This window comes from Procambarus clarkii, chromosome 27, assembly GCF_040958095.1.
Source record: "Procambarus clarkii isolate CNS0578487 chromosome 27, FALCON_Pclarkii_2.0, whole genome shotgun sequence".
In the NCBI taxonomy this organism is placed as follows: domain Eukaryota; kingdom Metazoa; phylum Arthropoda; class Malacostraca; order Decapoda; family Cambaridae; genus Procambarus; species Procambarus clarkii.
Window position 1 is genome coordinate 20,536,306 of NC_091176.1, and position 21,149 is coordinate 20,557,454.

General features: G+C 41.7%; 1 protein-coding gene across 14 annotated transcripts in view; it reads left to right on the forward strand.

Annotated features, from left to right (window-relative positions):
• LOC123762528 (peripheral-type benzodiazepine receptor-associated protein 1) overlaps positions 1-21,149 on the forward strand; it is a 289,954-nt gene that overhangs the window by 50,294 nt on the left and 218,511 nt on the right. For all 14 annotated transcript variants that reach the window (XM_069332422.1, XM_069332412.1, XM_069332416.1 and 11 more), the window contains exon 3: positions 79-195. In XM_069332422.1, the coding sequence (XP_069188523.1) occupies positions 79-195 (117 nt within the window). The remainder of the gene's footprint in view (positions 1-78; positions 196-21,149) is intronic.

The following is a 21,149-nucleotide window of genomic DNA, read 5'->3' on the forward strand; positions in this document are numbered from 1 at the left end:
TATGGAACAGTCACTTTAAAGTATTTTTTATTAATGTGTGTTTATGCTATCCTTAATTATTTGCCATTATTGTTGCAGGAGTTGAGAGAACGACAACTGGTCATCCACAAGCTGGAGTGTGAGAAGCTGTACCTGGGAGAGGAGATCTACCGCATTACGGGCGTCGAGGAGGGCTTCTGGTCCGACCAAACGCTGGTAAGTGAGCCTTGATACACGGGGGTTTTCAGTCTCTGTTTCGTATTTCTCCGAAGCCTTGAGTATTGGTTTGGTGTTAGGCTTTATACCAATCAGAAGTGAGAGGGTTAAGACCGTCTTAACAGCTAACTAACCAATCAGCAAGTATACTTTAGTTCTGATCGTGGTTCATTACATTAGTAAACTGCATACATAAACCAAGAAGTGTGGCAGACCTTTAAGCATGTACATATATTCCTCTAAATACTTTTTTGTGCTAATGTCTTTTATTCATTGCAAAGAATAGAGGGTTAAAATGGTGTAGATTAAACTAATTTTCCCTGATATTTATAAATGGTTTTTAGAGCATCATTTATTAGAACAATATTGAGGTGTTATGTTCATTTGTATCACCCTAAGAATAACCTCTCCTGGTGAAGTTATGTGGGCGATTATCCAGGTGATCAGCATCTGCTTATGGATTACATATCGTATTGTTTAACGTATTTTCGTTATTTAATGAAGACTCGTGAAGCTTCTTTATGATGATTGAATACAGAACAATTACAACTACCAGTGGGTTAATACATGTCCGAATTGAAGAACTATATCAGTCAATATGTCGGGGCCATATTGGAAGACGAACCAGTCAGAAATGACTTAATATTCACCTAAAGGGAGTCGGGTGTCAAAAGGGAACTATCAGGAGAAAGTGCCAAGCCCTTACGACTATAGAGCACTTGGAAGGGATCAGGATAGAGACTTGGGATGGGACAGGGATTTGTAGGGGGGAATGGTGACCAACCGCTTGGACGGTCGGGGATTGAACGCCGGCCTGCACGAAGTGAGATCGTCCCGTGTTCTGATGATGAAGTAACTAGTGGAAGTGACGAGACCACGAGAACATGAGAGGAAGGTTCTCAGACACAATAACACAGCTCAACCGGAAGTCACCACAAGTAGGGATAGATTACGTCTTGTAATTCATAGAGGCTACAGGATTCGTGGAGGAAGATTTGTGGATTACAGGAAGATTTGTGAAGTCTACAGGAAGATTCGTGAAGGCTGGAGGAAGATTCGTGGAGGCTAATGGAATATTCGTGGAGGCTAATGGAAGGTTCGTGGAGGCTAATGGAAGATTCGTGGAGGCTAATGGAAGTTTCGTGGAGGCTAATGGAAGATTCGTGGAGGCTAATGGAAGATTCCTGGCTACAGGAAGATTCATGAAGGCTGGAGGAAGATTCATGGAGGCTAATGGAAGATTCGTGGCTACAGGAAGATTCGTGAAGGCTGGAGGAAGATTCATGAAGGCTAATGGAAGATTCGTGGAGGCCAATGGAAGATTCGTGGAGGCTAATGGAAGATTCGAGGAGACTAAGGAAGATTCGTGGAGGCTAATGGAAGATTCGTGGAGGCTAATGGAAGATTCGTGGAGGCTAATGGAAGATTCGTGGAGGCTAATGGAAGATTCGTGGAGGCTAATGGAAGATTCCTGGCTACAGGAAGATTTGTGAAATCTACAGGAAGATTCGTGAAGACTACAGGAAGATTCGTGGAGGAAACAGGAAGATTCATAGAAGCTACAGGAAGAGCCAGATAGGTTGCAGAAATATTCATGGAGGCTACATAAATATTCGTCGAGGATATAAAAGGATACATGGAGGCTACAGGAAGATTAGTAGAAACTACAAGAATTTTCGTAGAGGCTATAGAAAGATTCATGTAGGCTAGTGGCATTTTATGTATATTTCTTGTAAATGTACTTGTAGAGTTATGGATATTACTGGTGGATGTTCGTATAATATTGATAGATGTATAGTACTGGTGGATTGATGCATAATATTGATAAAGTGATGTATATAAAAGGTAGAATGGTGAATTATACTTGTAGATTGACGTATGATACAAGTAGATGTTATGTATATAATAATAATTATAATAATTATTATTTAAAATATACATAATAATAATAATAATTATTTAAATAATACATACTAATAATTAAAAAAATACATAATAATTACTTAAAAAAAATTATAATAATATTTAAAAAATACACACAAATAATTATTGAAAAAATATATAACAATTACTTAAAAATACATAATAATATTAAGCAGGGGGAAATTATTTGTTTAAAGAGTATGTACATTTAATAAGGTCACTAATAAGTAAACCGTACTGGTAAAGTTATGTATACTACTGGAAGTAGTATACATAACTTTACCATTATAAAGTAAATTAAAGAAAAGTAAATTTGCTGGTATATTATATAACATAGTTGCGTCACAGTACATTAAACAACCGACGATTAGAAAAGTGGGGCCCAAGAGTTAGCAGCTCGATCCTGCAGGCACAAATCGTAAATACATATATATTAGGTTAGTGTAAGTTTAATATCTAGTAAAAAAAAAATACTTTTGATTGTTTTAATTTTCTGGGAAATGAAGCCTGTACAGGCTAATATCTGTTCACTGCTATGCGAACAGCAACATCAGGTGTAAAGAAACATGCCCAAACGTCTCGACTTGCCTGGAAATCAATCCTGGTGGAAACATCTTTTAGCCACCTACACTAATAGCAGTGAGACTGGTCACTTACTATGTTTTTTTCTGTTTATTGTGAAACAGGTCAAGAAATAACACGTCCATGGGACGTGGGAAGGAGATTAAGGGTATGATATACAGGTGGTGTTTTTTCGGGTCAAGTTGTTTAAGCTTCATTAATTTATATGCACATTATTAAGAGGTCAATGAGTGACCCAGAAAGAAAGTTATGTAGAGGCACTAATAAGCGTTATGCCATGTAACCGAAACTCATATATTGCGTACCAGACAACTGAAAAGGCACGGAACACCAGTGGACGGATTTACCTGCTAACACAACTCTATCATTTCAGTTATTCCTATAAAATTAAAACTTCCGTTTTCTTTTAAATTGAAATGGTAAACTATAACTATTTTTCCTCGTGAATCCGCGGTCCACTAGGACATAATTCATAATCAAAATCAAAATGTTTATTCAGGTAATTCTTTCATATTATTAATTTATTATACATGAATAATTTTCTGAAAGAAGATGTAAACAGAGGTAAATAGAGAGACTTATATATATTATTAATTTATTTTGATTACTATCACAGTCAACACACATGATTAAGTCTGAGGTAGAATCCTAAATCTTTCGAGTTATACTACAGTACAATACAATTTTATTAAAAAAAATGTGCGTGCGAAGAACAAGGAAGTAATGTACAAATTTTAGTGACAGGAGTTACTCAATCTATGATGCCACTATTATGCAAAGCGTTCGAGCAAAAACAAAAAATTGACAAATTTTCTTCTACGAAGGTAAGAAGGGAAAATAACAAATGAATGTAAAAAAGTTGACACATAAGGATGACAGACATAGACTATTACAATATAAAGTCAGTAATTTTAGCAATAGTACTGTAGTTTATTTACAATAATAACAGAACGGAAATACAGGGTGTAGTTTAGAAGAGCAACTAGACTCTTTCTCATAACATTTTGTTCTGAACCTAACAGAACATAGAGTAATATGGTAATGTAAGGTCAATGGGGCCAACACTATAAATGAACCAGGAGTTTGAAGGACTCCCCGCAAGCATAACTCATCTCGTTGTGCTTGCGGATGTTGAACTTCGGCTCTTTGGTCTCGCCTCTCATCTACCAATCAACTGGTGTACAGATTCCCGAGCCTAGTGGGCTCAGGAATCTTGTGTGTTCTCTAGCATCTTTCAAATTTTGTGACTTTTATACATCTATTAGAGGCATGGTGAAATCCTTTTATTTTGTACTCTGGGACAAGCGCGGTGTATATTTTTCTACTACGAGGTAGGAACCCTCGTGCTGAACCTGACCTACAGGTAAATTGCCAAGGAAAGTGAGTGGAACCTGTTAGTTTTCAACTTATTCTATGCATATATTTCTTTGCGTAGTAGGCTGGATTACCTAGTTTTTAAATTCTCATTTTACTGTTTTACCGCTGATGTTAAAAAAAAATATCCCTCTAAATAATTGTCACGTAGTAGTTCACGGTATTTTAACAGTACTAGTTGTCAGAAGCCGTCTAAATTCTCGTTTCTTTGCTCTGATATCATATGCATTGAAATTAAATATCCAATTTATAACACTGTTTGAGGTTCTATTATTAATAGAACCCGTGCCATGGGTTCTATTAGCAGTTTCTGTGGCGCAGTACTAATACAGTCGCCCTGCGTTACGCGAGCGATTTGGCCAGGGTTCGTATCCTGGACGGGGAGGATTGATTAGGCGCCAGTCATTATTTGTACGCCTCTGTTCACCTAGCAGTGATTGGGTGCGTGATTGGTATAATATATGGCGGGTTGTATTCCATGAAAAAATTAGATTAAGGACCTGCCGGAAACACTATGCGTGCTAGTAGCTTTACAATAATGTAAAGGCACTTGTAAAGACTTGTATATTTAAAACATGAAACAAATTAAAACATTTATTTTTTAAAAAGGGCTTTTAAATATTTCTGTAGTTTCTTCAAAGGAAATGAAGAACGTTTAAGAGACAAATTAAGCCTACCATGATCATGCGTGTTTCCGTTAGCAGTGACGCCTCTTTACTACCGTTGTTTCTCTCACTGTAAAACTTGCTGTCTATGAACTCGTCCTCTCCACCAGTTGGTTCGGAGAGCGAACGCTCATGGTGATCCACGTGCCTGTCTCGTACTTGTGATTCTTCTGACTCCCTGAAGGTGTTCCCCGTCTCCAGTCGGAGATGCATCAAGCTAGCCCCCCATCCTCCACCGTATTGTTCTGTCTAACCCCATGGCTGAGTTAGTAGAACAACAGATTCGTAACCATCGTTCATTAGATCTAGTCTCCTCCAAGCGTTCCTGAGATTTATTTGATGTGTTATACGGCAATATTTATGTCTGTTACCGGTTGGTCAGGTGCTATACACTGTACCACTATGGAGCATGGAGAATGGGAGTAGAAGAAGAATGCCTATGAGCAAGAGTTTACAGCTCGTCTGTGAGTCCGAGTAGATCTGTGTTCAAGCCCTAGGCAAATAGGAATGTCTGTCCTTACCTGGTTTTGAGAAAAGGAAAACTTTATAAGCAATTATCAACATTTGTTCAACTGATAGAATGAATGTGCACATTTGTCCTATTGATACTGTGGATTCATAACATATTATTTGCAGAGTGAATCTGAACAAGCTACAGGCAGACGAGTCTATGCAGTCAAATGACAGAGTTGCAGTATCCTTATTCTACTGTTAGTGACTCTCCGCATTCTCTTTTCTTCTTTATGGTACAATCAGTTTGGTGAAGGTTTTCTCCTCCGAATATCTGCAACATTCACTTCTTTATGGTTCTTGCAGTTTGCGACATTGACTTTACAGGTAGAATGTCAATTCTACCTGGTACAGTCGCTCAGGTAGAATTGGTCGCATGAACGACCTGGGAGGTCGCTCATGCGACCTGATCCATTATGTGCCCCACAACACTTTCGACCACTGCCAACGAAATGTGTATGGGGGTGCATTATAAACGACTTAACAAACTAAGTCCAGATATTTTCCGTAACAAAGAAACGCTTAAGTTCCTCCTCCAATATTCCATTCTCCTATATTGTCTTATATGGCAAACTATGCTATATCATCATTTTGGTTTTGCATGTCTTTTCACATTATTATACTCTAATATAATATATATATATCTATGCAAACAAGCCTGAATGGTCCCCAGGACTATATACAGGTGCTGGGGTGTGAGTTTTCAGTTATATATATCTATATCTATCTATCTATCTATCTATATATATATATATATATATATATATATATATATATATATATATATATATATATATATATATATATATATATATATATATATATTTTTTTTTTTTTTTTGCTTTATTGTGTATTTAAAGGTTACAAAACATACAAGACAAATGCCTAAAGGTTATAGATCTCTGGAAGCTCCTCCGCTTCCGGACAGGAACCGAGGACGCAGCAAGCATTTCCCCTCTGGATCGCCACACTGAGGCGCTGAAACAAAAAACTGGAAGCCCTTGGGTCTCTGGTGACGTCAATGAGCTTGGAACCCAATTCCTTGAGAAATCCCAAGGCACTCTTTCCCCAGGGGCCATGCGTCTCAGACGCTATGAGAACAAAGAGGTATTGACCTTCCAGTCGCCTGTACTTTAGTGATTTTGCCGTTTCCCTGTGGTTGGCCGCCCCACCTGCTTGATCAGCTCCGAAGTGTACATAGGTGTCAGCCAGGGTGGATACACATGTGTAGTCCCACACCAACTGTCTACCCTCCTTCCATGGGTATATGGTGATGCCATCAGGGCGAAGTGCAGGGAAATCCGGGTTTTGGACCCCTAGGATGCGAGGTTCTCTCTCCGCTGGGCACCCAGCTGAGACGAGGCTTCTCTTGATGATGTCATTGACCTCGTTGTGTCTTGCATGCCATCCCTTTGTGCTTCCGTAACGCAACCCATGCAGTCCATATTGATCTGCTTCCACCCTGTTGCAATACACTTGTAATCAGTGTGAATTGGGGCACCAAGGCGGAGGGCCACTGCTACACGAAGAGATTCTGGATCAAGACGCGTGCCCATTGCTGACATGGGTACTGCCAGGAGGAAGTCTCCTGCATGGGGGGCACGCACTGCTCTGAGGCGGGCTTTCTCCTTATATTATATATATATATATATATATATATATATATATATATATATATATATATATATATATATATATATATATATATATATATATATATATATGTCGTACCTAGTAGCCAGAATGCACTTTTCAGCCTACTATGCAAGGCCCGATTTGCCTAATAAGCCAAGTTTTCCTGAATTAATATATTTTCTCAAATTTTTTTCTTATGAAATGATAAAGCTACCCATTTCATTATGTATGAGGTCAATTTTTTTTATTGGAGTTAAAATTAACGAAGATATATGACCGAACCTAACCAACCCTACCTAACCTAACCTAACCTATCTTAATAGGTTAGGTTAGGTTAGGTGGCTGAAAAAGTTAGGTTAGGTTAGGTTAGGTAAGTTAGGTAGTCGAAAAACAATTAATTCATGAAAACTTGGCTTATTAGGCAAATCGGGCCTTGCATAGTAGGCAGAGAAGTGCGTTCTGGCTACTAGGTACGACATATATATATATATATATATATATATATATATATATATATATATATATATATATATATATATATATATATATATATATATATATATATATATATATGCATATATATATATATATATATATATATATATATATATATATATATATATATATATATATATAATATAAGGAGAAAGCCCGCCTCAGAGCTTTCATATATATATATATATATATATATATATATATATATATATATATATATATATATATATATATATATATACCCCGAAATTTTGTAAAAATCATACGACTCATACACATGTTCCCTTCTGTCCTGAAGTTCTGCGCCACAGGTGTTCTCTTAGGTGTGCAGATGTAGTCGTGGTACACAAATTTCGACTCTAATTCACATCTACATACAATCGGCTTTTGAAGCTTAAAGTTTGTGACGTCATATCTAAACAAAGGTAGTATGTTTATTATTTTCCTAAACTAAATTTTAATATAATTTTTGTTGTCGTTGACAGTTGTGCCCATTTGTGCTGGCAAAGGATAATAAACTACAAGTATGGCTCGTCTGAGTATTATTTAATTGGTTCGTAAGTGTCCGTAGAATTAAGCAGAATAATGTTATTTTTCTTTAGGTATAATGTTGGTATTTCGTGATTATATTATGGAGGGTGTGAGTATCGCAATGCAATAGTGTTTGCTTGTATATGCGTTCGCGCCTGTCTTCTGTCATCTATGTGTGCCTGAGCTCCAGCTCTTTGCTCTACCTTTCCTCTCGAATAGAATAGTACATCACATTTTTTCATCTAAATTCCACGTCAAAAATATGATGTACAATCATAGCAGCATGCAAAATTGAAAGACTGATTACGTTTTGCTATTCTTTGGTCCTCGGTTTCGTTCAGTTCGGATAATTTAGTACATAATTGTTGTGACATTGGGACAACTCGATAGGACGGGGCTGCCTTGGTGTGTGTCTGCCTGTACTGAGGAGGTAAATATGAACAAGAGGTAGAGAAAGGATAAAGGTAAAGGGATGGATTGCAGGAGATACGTGAGAGAGGGGTTAATGGATGAGGGGGTTTGAGGGTCAAAAGTGTGCCACGCCTGCATTGGAGGCTGATGTATACCAAGCAATTAGTAACACACCTGAGTTGCTAGTGGCGGACACTATTGTCAAGATTGCCTGGCGGCAAATGTGAGTTGCCAGGGAAGAGAACGTACACACAGCAGCATATAGAAGTAGCCATAGTGCCCAACATTCGTTTAGGTGAACCACCGCAAGAAAAATTAATGATAATTTATAAAGGCCACAGGTGTGAACACCACTTCCAGGGCTGATGACGTAAATAGTTCCGTTTGTGAGTTGTCATGTGAGCGAAATTGTGCAACAGAGTAAGTTAACAAATATTAGGATAAAATGTTGTTTTATAGAGGATTCCCAATGTTATTTGGGAAGATAATTTTATATATCACTGTTAGTGCGAATTATCATGTTATGTGACAACTGTGGGTAAAAGAGTGATAGTTTAGGTCAAGGTTATTCACGTACAGCTAACCACACTCATATACAACATATTTTCCTTATAAACAAGTCAAACATCATTTACAAAAAGGTTGCAGTGGAGAATAACACATATGAGCAAAATATTAAGAATGTACGTTCAGACTCACTAATACTATCACCGTCAGGGCGAGTCTCTTCGTCGTAATTAAACATTATTCACATGTGTCTCGACCTTGGCATTTTCTAAGTAGTAATGACTGTGAGCAACATTACCGTTGATAACCAAGTTACCAGTCTGTTGAGTTTTACTCAGTACAGCCTCAAACTGGGCACTGCTGTAACCTGGCCATCCCTGCTGTAACCTAGGCCGTCTCCTCCTGTAACCTGGCCATCTCTGCTGTAACCTGGCCATCTCTGCTGTAACCTGGCCATCCCTGTTGTAACCTAGGCCGTCTCCTCCTGTAACCTGGCCATCTCTGCTGTAACCTGGCCATCTCTGCTGTAACCTGGCCATCTCTGCTGTAACCTGGCCATCCCTGCTGTAACCTGGCCATCTCTGCTGTAACCTGGCCATCTCTGCTGTAACCTGGCCATCTCTGCTGTAACCTGGCCATCTCTGCTGTAACCTGTCCATCTCTGCTGTAACCTGGCCATCTTTGTTGTTACATGACCATCTCTTCTGTAACCTAGCTATCCTTATTGCAATATTGCCATCTCTGCTGTAACCTAGCCTCCCAGTTGTGCTGAGAAAGACTCTGTTGGTCACACCGACAAAACGAGGGAGTTGCCAGCTGTGACGTAGTTGGGACAGCAGTGATAAAAGCTTGTTGGTGGCAATCCACAAAATATTTCACAACACAGATACACGTGAATGAGAGGAAGTTATTATCACATTTTTCAGCAGATAAAAGCGATATTAAGAGATTTAATGAGTTTCATGAATTTCCTGAAGAGGCCGGGAAGTGGAGCGGACCGTGTCTCGATGAGCGCCACTTACGAATAATAATAATTATAAGTATTTAGTAAAATGTTCCTCAAAAGCTGTGTTACTTTGTGTCTACTAACCTAATTATACTCATTTAATTGTGATTACGGGGGTTGATCTTCGACACCTTGGTCCCAAAGTTCATTTTTGGTCACTTATTTACAGATTCCTAAGCCTGTTGGGTTAATCATATGTACATTTAAACAGCGTATAAAGTCTGTCTCCACCACTTCACTTCTTAGTGTATTCGAATTGTTTACTATTGTGATATTGAAAATAATATTTCTTAGGTCTCTGTGGCTCATTTGGATACTCGGCTTCTACCTGTGCCTCCCCCCCCCCACCCTGTGTTCCCCGTGTGTAAATACTACCTATGTTAATTTGTCTTTATTTGCCCTATAAATTCTCCTGATAATTTTGCATGTGGGAATTATGTCTCTCCAGATACTATAGTCTTCCTGCTACGTGAGATTAAATTCATGTAGCTAATTTCATAAATCATATCTCTTAGATCAAAAACTAATCTGATGGCATACCTTCGAGATTTGATTCTTTGGTGTGTGTGTGTGTGTTTGTGTGTGTGTGTGTGTGTGTGTGTGTGTGTGTGTGTGTGTGTGTGTGTGTGTGTGTGTGTGTGTGTGTGTGTGTGTGTGTGTGTGTGTGTGCTTTAGGGCGTTTGTTTCTAAACTATGAGTAGAGTTGTTCCTAAAATTGATCTCATTTAGCTGATTTCATTGTCCTGCTATTTCCATACCAACACCGCATGCCAACACTCCATACCCACACCCAATACCGACACCCAATACCAACACCCCATACCAACACCCCATACCGACACACCATACCGACACCCCATACCGACACCCCATACCAACACCCCATACCAACACCCCATACCAACACCCCATACCAACACCCAATACCAACACCCAATACCGACACCCCATACCGACACCCCATACCGACACCCCATACCAACACCCCATACCGACACCCCATACCGACACCCCATACCAACACCCCATACCAACACCCCATACCGACACCCCATACCAACACCCCATACCAACACCCCATACCAACACCCAATACCAACACCCAATACCAACACCCAATACCAACACCCCATACCAACACCCAATACCAACACCCCATACCGACACCCCATACCAACACCCCATACCGACACCCCATACCGACACCCCATACCAACACCCCATACCAACACCCCATACCAACACCCCATACCGACACCCCATACCGACACCCCATACCAACACCCCATACCAACACTCCATACCAACACCCCATACCGACACCCCATACCGACACCCCATACCAACACCCCATACCAACACCCCATACCAACACCCCATACCGACACCCCATACCGACACCCCATACCAACACCCCATACCAACACCCCATACCAACACCCCATACCGACACCCCATACCGACACCCCATACCAACACCCCATACCGACACCCCATACCGACACCCCATACCGACACCCCATACCAACACCCCATACCAACACCCCATACCAACACCCCATACCGACACCCCATACCAACACCCCATACCAACACCCCATACCAACACCCCATACCAACACCCAATACCAACACCCCATACCAACACCCCATACCAACACCCAATACCAACACCCAATACCAACACCCCATACCAACACCCCATACCAACACCCCATACCGACACCCCATACCAACACCCCATACCGACACCCCATACCGACACCCCATACCAACACCCCATACCAACACCCAATACCAACACCCCATACCAACACCCAATACCAACACCCCATACCAACACCCAATACCAACACCCCATACCGACACCCCATACCAACACCCCATACCAACACCCCATACCAACACCCAATACCAACACCCAATACCAACACCCCATACCAACACCCAATACCAACACCCCATACCGACACCCCATACCAACACCCCATACCGACACCCCATACCAACACCCCATACCGACACCCCATACCAACACCCCATACCGACACCCCATACCGACACCCCATACCAACACCCCATACCGACACCCCATACCAACACCCCATACCAACACCCCATACCAACACCCCATACCAACACCCCATACCGACACCCATTCACTCCACTAGATCAGTAAAATGCTAATAAATGAAAGTCCTGCCATGTTGATGCTCAGGATGTGTTGACGGCTTTGACCCAATAGTGCCGTATTGGGGTTAGTAGGTATGTATACGTGTGTGTGTGTGTATTCGTGAGTGTGTGGCACAGGTGCGCTCCATGCGGGTGTGGAGGGATGGTGTGGGGGTGGGGGGAGGCGCATGCGTGGAATTTATACACTGAGAAGGGCACCCTGCTGTTCAGTGTATATGAAGAGAGACTTTACTAGAGTGTAATTATTGTTGGACACCAAGATATTGTGATCGTCTTAACCTGCCAGGGGCTGATGGGCCCTAAGACTATCATCAGACTAGGGGAAGACTGTAGCTTGGTGGGCATGGGTAGAGTGTGGCCAGATGGGATGGGTGTCTCCTCCCAGAGTAGAGAGAGCACGTGTGATACGGCAAGTAACTGATCACTTACGGCTGCATGAATTGATTGTCTGCTTGGAATGTAGAAATTATTTATACTTTGACTGAAACCTGTGGGATAGAGATCAGAATAGAAAAGGTGAAGGCTCTCTACTTACTCTCCACTTCCTCTGGTTCATATTACCAGCTGCCGGCTGGTAATATGAACTTAGTCAGTATTACCATGCTATGGTGACAAACGGCATGATAATTTGACAGGAAGGAAAGTATTATCAGCTTGTTTACCAAATACTAATATTTGTACAATGAGAAAAGTCGCTACAAAGTTTGTGCTTCCGTTCAGCTTCTCTTCTGCACCTTTCCTTTCCCCTCGTCTCATCCCAAATCCTTATCCTGCCCCCCTTCCAAGTGCTATACAGTCGTAATGGCTTGGCGCTTTACCCTGATAATTCCCTCCCTCCCCTCACCTTATCTTCTAGCTTTAGCCAGTTTCTAATAACAAGGTTTAGGTTCATTCCCAGATATTATGGAGGATAAACTAGCAACATAATCTTCACGTGAATCAATGTCGTGTCCCTTTGTATGTAGGCGTTATCATCTTATTTTTGTACATAACTGTATTACCTAACACTTTCTTATATATTTGATATTACTATTGATATGCAAGACGAAGAAGGTGGGATGGAGAGAATAAGTGAGAGAGTGAAAGAGGAATAGAGGAGATAGACAAGGAGGGAGAGAGAGAGAGAGAAGTGAGCAGAAAAGGATGAATCATCAGGTGCCACAACACCTGTGCCAACACGTGTGGCACCAGTTACTGCCCCATCCCTCCCTCTCTTCCTCTTCCTCTCCTTCCCTCCCTCCCACCCTCCCTCCCTTCCAATCCATACCTTCCCAGCGCCACGCCAGATCATTCTGTGGTTCAACTCTGATGAGTGAGGACGACGTGTGCCAGGCTGTTGTAAATGGGTTTAGATATATCTTTCGACTGAAGTTATATTTTGACGTCCAACCTATATGAACATATTATATATTGTGATATTCAGCCCTCGTGGACATATTATAACATCTAGCCATCATGGCCATATTGTGACGAACAGCCCGAGTGAACATAATATAACGTGCAACCATCGTGGACATGTGATGCTTAGTCCTCGTGGACATATTGTGGCATCCAGCCTTCATGAACATATCGCGACGTGCAGTCTTCGTGGACATATTGAGTCGTTTAATCCTCGAGGACATATTGTGACCACTAGAGCTTAATGGCATATTGTGACGACCAACCATCGTGAACATATTCACATCTTTCGTATTGTGATATGCTAAATTACATGCACTTCAAGTAGAGATATGCGAGTGAACTCTGATAACCATTAAAGTGGAATATCCATCACAGGTATTCGGCTAAAATTTAGATGTACATGGAATAGCGTAGGACTGACAATATTTAAAAACACATATACACATATATAATTATATATGTTTATATACATATATATTTTGTGTATGTATATAGCCTATATGTATTTAAGATTTTCGCCTGCAAGATCGACTTGCTAGCTCTTGAACCCCACCTATCTAACCCTCGGTTGTCTAATGTATTATGTGTGTGTGAGTGTGTGTGTGTGTCTAGTGTGTGATATGTGTGTATGTTGTATGTACTTACATAATTGCCGAATTGTGCATGCGAGGGTTAAGCTCTGGCTCTTTGGTCCCGCCTCTCAACTGTCAATCAACTAATGTACAGGTTCCTGAGCCTACCGGGCTCTATCGTATCTACACTTGAAATTGTGTATGGAGTCAGCCTCCACCACATCACTTCCTAATGCATTCCATTTGTCTACTACTCTGATGTTGAAAAAATTATTTCTAAAGTCTCTATGGCTCATTTTAGCACTCAATTTCCACATGTGTCCCCTAGTGCATGTGCCCTTTGTGGTAAATAGCCTGTCTTTATCTACCCTATCAATTCCTCTGAGAATCTTGTATGTTCTGATCATATTCCCTCTAACTCTTCTGTCTCCCAGTGACGTGAGGTTTAATTCCCGTAGTCTCTCCTCGTAGCTCATAGCCCTCAGTTCGGGTACTAGTCTGGTGGCAAACCTTTGAACCTTTTCCAGTTTAGTCTTATGCTTGACTAGATATGGACTCCATGCTCGAGCTGCATACTCAAGGATTGGTCTGACATTTGTGGTATACAAAGTTCTGAAAGATTCCTTACATAGGTTTCTTAAGGCTGTTCTAATGATAGCCTACATGGCATATGCCGCTGATGTTATCCTCTTTATATTAGCTTCAGGGGACAGATCTGGCGTGATATCAACCCCCAGGTCTTTCTCTCTCTCAGACTCTTGATGGAATTCATCACCCAAATGATACCTTGTATCTGGTCTACTGCTCCCTACAACTATATTCATTGCATTGCATTTGCTTGGGTTAAACTCTAACAACCATTTGTTCGACCATTCTTGCAGCTTGTCCAGGTCTTCTTAAATCCTCAAGCTGTCCTCCTCTGTCTTAATCCTTCTCATGATTTTGTCGTCGTCCGCAAAATTTGTCGTCCGTCCGACATCGTCTTCGTTCGTCCGTGTGTGTGTGTGTGTGTGTGTGTGTGTGTGTGTGTGTGTGTGTGTGGTGTGTGTGTGTGTGTGTGTGTGGTGTGTGTGTGGTGTGTGTGTGTGTGTGTCTGTGGTGTGTGTGTGTGTGTGTGTGTGTGTGTGTGTGTGTGTGTGTGTGTGTGTGTGTGTGTGTGTGTGTGTGTGTGTGTGTGGTGTGTGTGTGTGTGGTGTGTGTGTGAGTGTGTGTGTATGTGTGTGTGTGTGTGTGTGTGTGTGTGTGTGTGTGTGTGTGTGTGTGTGTGTGGTGTGTGTGTGTGTGTGTGTGTGTGTGTGTGTGTGTGTGTGTGTGTGGTGTGTGTGGTGTGTGTGTGTGGTGTGTGTGTGTGTGTGTGTGTGTGTGTGTGGTGTGTGTGTGTGTGTGTGTGTGTGTGTGTGTGTGTGTGTGTGTGTGTGTGTGTGTGTGTGTGTGGTGTGTGTGTGTGTGTGTGGTGTGTGTGTGGTGTGTGTGTGTGTGTGTGTGTGTGTGTGTGTGTGTGGTGTGTGTGTGTGTGTGTGTGTGTGTGTGTGTGTGTGTGTGTGTGTGTGTGTGTGTGTGTGTGTGGTGTGTGTGTGGTGTGTGTGTGTGGTGTGTGTGTGTGTGTGTGTGTGTGTGTGTGTGTGTGTGTGTGTGTGTGTGTGTGTGTGTGTGTGTGTGTGTGGTGTGTGTGGTGTGTGTGTGTGTGTGGTGTGTGTGTGTGTGTGTGTGTGGTGTGTGTGTGTGTGTGTGTGTGTGTGTGTGTGTGTGTGTGTGTGTGTGTGTGTGTGTGTGTGTGTGTGTGTGTGTGTGTATGTGTGTGTGTGTGTGTGTGTGTGTGTACTCACCTAGTTGTACTCACCTAGTTGTGTTTGCGGGGGTTGAGCTCTGGCTCTTTGGTCCCAGCCTCTCAACCGTCAATCAACAGGTGTACAGATTCCTGAGCCTATCGGGCTCTGTCATATCTACATTTGAAACTGTGTATGGAGTCAGCCTCCACCACATCACTTCCTAATGCATTCCATTTGTCAACCACTCTGACACTAAAAAAGTTCTTTCTAATATCTCTGTGGCTCATTTGGGCACTCAGTTTTCACCTGTGTCCCCTTGTGCGTGTTCCCCTTGTGTTAAATTGACTCTCTTTATCTACCCTATCAATTCCCTGTGTGTGTGTGTACTCACCTATTTGTACTCACCTATTTGTGCTTGCGGGGGTTGAGCTTTGGCTCTTTGGTCCCGCCTCTCAACTGTCAATCAACTGGTGTACAGATTCCTGAGCCTACTGGGCTCTATCATATCTACATTTAAAACTGTGTATGGAGTCAGCCTCCACCACATCACTGCCTAGTGCATTCCATCCGTTAACTACTCTGACACTGAAAAAGTTCCTTCTAACGTCTCTGTGGCTCATGTGGGTACTCAGTTTCCACCTGTGTCCCCTTGTTCGCGTCCCACCAGTGTTGAATAGTTTATCCTTGTTTACCCGGTCGATTCCTCTGAGGATTTTGTAGGTTGTGATCATGCCTCCTCTTACTCTTCTGTCTTCCAGTGTCGTAAGGTGCATTTGTGTGTGTGTGTGTGTGTGTCCTTTTTTCTTTCTCTATCGTTCCCTCTACCCTTAGTCCACCTGTCTCAACCAATATCCTCCGCTACTGCTCTCTTACCCCCTTTTACCCCCTTCCCCTCTTTCTCTCTCTCTCTCTCTCTCCTACTTTAGGGTGATACTTTGGCCAAGCCCAGCTAGCCTGTGACACTCCCATACTCTACTTGTTTCATGCTGGAACATTAAGCGAGACTAGTCCTTAACGTCTGCAAGGCCTCCAACCTTGAGCAGACCAGCAGACATTCTCTGTTATAATATAAATCAATTTGAGTCTCTTCTCCCTCCTCACAACCTCATCTCTCCCAGTCCTCTCTTTCTCTCATCTCTTTCCCTATACCGATCTCTTCCACTTTACATTTTTCTTACAGTGCTTATATTTTCCTTTTTTACCACTCTCCTCTCTCCCCCTCCTCTCTCCATCCTCTCTACAAATCTTCCCTTCTCCCGTCTCCACCTGTGTCCCTCATCCTTCCATCCCTCCAACATTCTCCTCTCCTCCCTTTTATCTCTTCCCCCTTTTCCCCCGTCCTCTCTCTCTCAAAAAATGTAATAATTAATTCATGTTCATAGTTTTCGTGTCAGTAAATCTAGGAACTTGGCCAATCACTTTTTAACGATAACATAAGTAGAGCGAGAAGGGGTAGATTACTATTCGGCCCGACCCACTCTTAATAGGACCAACAGGACTGACTCTGACCAGCTTATGACCATCCCGTACACCAGGCCATTTACCCTGCAAAGTTGGGTGAGGCTGCCACGTGCATCTGGTCTACACCCTTGGACAGACAAACATTCTCTCTTATTGTCATACATAACCTAAATTAATTTCATAAAGTTTACAATAGAGATTGAGTTAAAAAGTGATATGGATAAGCCAGATTCTTAAGAAAACCCTAATTGATCCAAATAACTTGAAACGCTTAATACTTATTTTAAGAAAGCTATAGTGCTCTGTGACTTTGGGATCGACCGAAAGGATTAGTGAAAAGTTTTAAGTTGTGCACGTAAAGGAATGTGTTAAATGTATTAATAACATAGGATGTGTTAACTACATTAAGAGGTAATCTCATCATTAATGGTATCAAATACTTCTCATATAGATTTCCAAGAAGTCTTGTGTATAGTGTTTCAATGGTTATTGTCTATGGGTGCCAAATGTTGTAATATGAATGTCAAATCTTTTCAGACAAGTAAATACCTTTGATGGACTGGAAAATTGCTCGTAAATAACGTTAAATTCACTGAAAACCACCAATTGTGTGTGTGATACGATGAGTGCACCTCTAGAGTCATATAATTATTGTCAAATGCAACTCATCCATATTATGGTCCGTCTGGCAGTATTTACAGTGAGCATCAGCTGAGCTCACAGGATGCGGGCTTCAGGCCACCAAGACGAGCTCCGCGAAGCTTTGTCATCAGCAAGAACGGAACCAAGACAACGGTTCAAGGACTTCGATCACATCTCAGAAACCGGTAGGAGGGGGGCGACCAATACTAACAGTGGGGCAGCTTCTGCGACTTCTTTAACGGAAGACCGAAATGTAAACTATTTTGGGACGTGTAGGAGAGAGAGATATGAACGAAAACAGAAAATCAAACAAAGAAATTCGTCCTCGAAGGCGATTTCAACCCCAAAAGACTTCAGTGATTTGTGCTCTCCAACTCTCGTAGGGGGTCCTGGAAGAAAGGAAGGTGTTGTCCTAATCCCAGAGCCTGGCCGAGAAGAGTTTGACAATCTTAAGCCTCTCACCACTTGGAAAAGTGTGCAGGTTAATCTGAATGATGAATTAAAGTTTTCACAAAAAAGTAAAGGTAAACACCAACAGGGACGAAAGTTGACGTCATGGGGCAGCTGCTCGGCCCTGCAAGTGAGCAGGAGCGATTGTGGAAAGAATGTGCCTACACGTATAAAAACAAAACCATGGTCTCCTCGATCTGAAATACGAAAGTCAGTGAGTTTTGAGCTCCCGCAGGTCAGTGAAGTAATGAGGTATCCTCCAGAGCACACAAAGTCTCACAAAAAATGTCAAAAATCAAATGACGTTGTGAATATCAAGTCCTTCAAAAAATCATTGACAAAAGGGCTGAGTAAAAATCTTCAAAGCCCTACAAAACCAAATAATGAAGACCCAAAGACAGCAGAGGTCAGCAAATCCCACCGCTCATCACCTCTTCCATTTTTACGAAGAAAAAAATCTGGCAGTGGATCCTCTTACAAGAAAGGAGCATCTGATACCGCATCTACAACTTCACTTCCTTTCCTAAGGAAGAAAAAATTTGATTTTGACACTGCATCGTCTACTAAATCAGGAGGAAGCCATCTCTCTGAACATTTAGGAAAACTCGGCAATCTTAAAGTTAACCTTCACATGCGTCGCAGTAGTAAAATTGACGAGCCAATGTTAACAGGTTTCACGAAAGACGACAGTGAGTTCCCTCAACCTAAGCTCTGCACGGTGGACGGCGACTCTCATTCCATCGCCAGTTTTACTAGCATCGAGTCTTCAGCCTCTAGAACTAACAAAATTCGACACACTAAGTTTACCAAAAGACGTTATTACAATATGTCTGATTCTACTTCAGAAGACTTCAGAATACGTTCCTCTTCAACGAGCAAATCCACAGGACCCATGAAAGCCTTTAAGACTATGTTGGGAAAACAGTCTAGGAGCGTAATGGATTTAAGCGCCTTGGAAAAAGCTAGTGCAAGTGGTCTCTCGAGGAGCTATGACGACATACTCAAGGAGAATAACTTCCCAACGCAGGAAGAGTTCATGGTGGACTCTAGAATGCAATCTCTGAGCCATGATGGCATCGAACCAGGTGACTTTGACGATGACATAGACTATTATCGGGGTTTGTGCAGACGCCGCAAGAGCTCCTTTGTAGACGATGAGGGCATTAGCATAACACTGAAAACCTCCACTTCCATAGGCAGCTCTGCATCGCGGGAATCAAAATCAAAAGCCTCAGACAACAATGCCAATGAACACGAGAATATTAAAAAAAAAATTGCGAGCAGTGGTGCAATTAACATAGGTGAAGACAATAGTACCAAGCTTGATATGGACTCTTCCTCGTCCCAAATGCATAGCAAAATAAATATAAAGCGTTCAGTTCACGACATAATTTTAAAATACGAGTCGATGGAGCAAATTAATGGAGACAGTTCATCAGTATCAAATATCAGGCAGCCACACACTCAAAAACCAAATCAGCTCATGAAATCCCACAGCAGCGAGCACACATTTGCGTCGACACCCGAGAATAGCCTGAAGTGCGACAAGGGACATTTCTCGGCTGAAGATACTTCATATTATGAGAGAGCTTCAGTTGACAAGAGTGACATTGAGGGTACAGGCTGTACACCGTCCTTACCATGGGTTAAAGACTGCAAGCCCAAAAGGGAGAAACAGCCTCTGGCGGCTCCCAGACCCTCTCTTATGATTTCATCTATAAAGTCAAGTGTTGTAAATAAGAAACAGGACGATGCTAGATTTGAGAACGAGAAATATTTTAAGGAAGGAATCTTAGATGAATGCATTGCAAATTGTGACAGACTGAAAGATAACAAAGCAATAGAGGAATTACACGGGCAAAATATACAAGTTACCACTGAGGATATGTTACACACAAGCATAAGGACTGCTGAAGAGCAGAGAGACAAGCTCGTCTCGCAAGACTTCAAGACAGACGCCTTACGCAAGCATCAAGAATGTTCTGCTCAAGAAAGACAAATGTCTTGTGAGGAAAGATGTTCTTTGAGTAACAGAAGCTACAATGAAAAAGGAAATATTAAAGAACATGACAAATTGACAAATACAAAAAGAAAGGGACATAAAAAAAGAAAAGCACCACAAAAACATGAAGGAGAAACAATCGTCGAAACGAGGAGACCGGAAGTTGATGAGGACAAGGTCTGCAGTCTTAAGTTGCCAAGTTCTATTCCTCACGTAATTATCACAACAGAGTCCGACAACCAACTGAAGGAGACTGAAAACTCTGTTGATGTCACCATTTCAGACTTCCACAAAGATAAAGTCGCAAGAAAGATATCAGAGTCAAGTGCTTCAGAAAGCACAGAATTTAGGAAAATATGCGCTTCAAGGATGAGTTCACTCGAAGAGGCTTCCATGCATTCCTCTGTGCAACATTCTTTGAGTGCGAGTTCGACAGAAGACAGTGGATTTTTTAATTCTCTTCATCGACTAGTAATGAAGAACAGCAGTGTCAGCTCCAATGAAGAACAAATCAGCTTCAAGAAGCGGATCGTTAAGAAGCTCTCAAGCGTGAGTTCTTTTGAGGATCGTGAAATCACCGATGAGACTTTGGGCAAAGTTACTCGAAAACCTCCAAGCAAAAAGAAAACTCCACCAAAGAGGCCACCTCCACCCAAACTAGTCTTCGATAAGTTCAACACCTACAATCAGTACCTAACAGCTGACACTCCCTCAGTACCTCAGACTCCACCGCCTCCTAAGCCTCCAAGACTATTCCAGATCCTTTCTGGGTACAGAAAACCGTCGGAATTAAACATCCCAACAGAAGCTCACAACTACCGACGC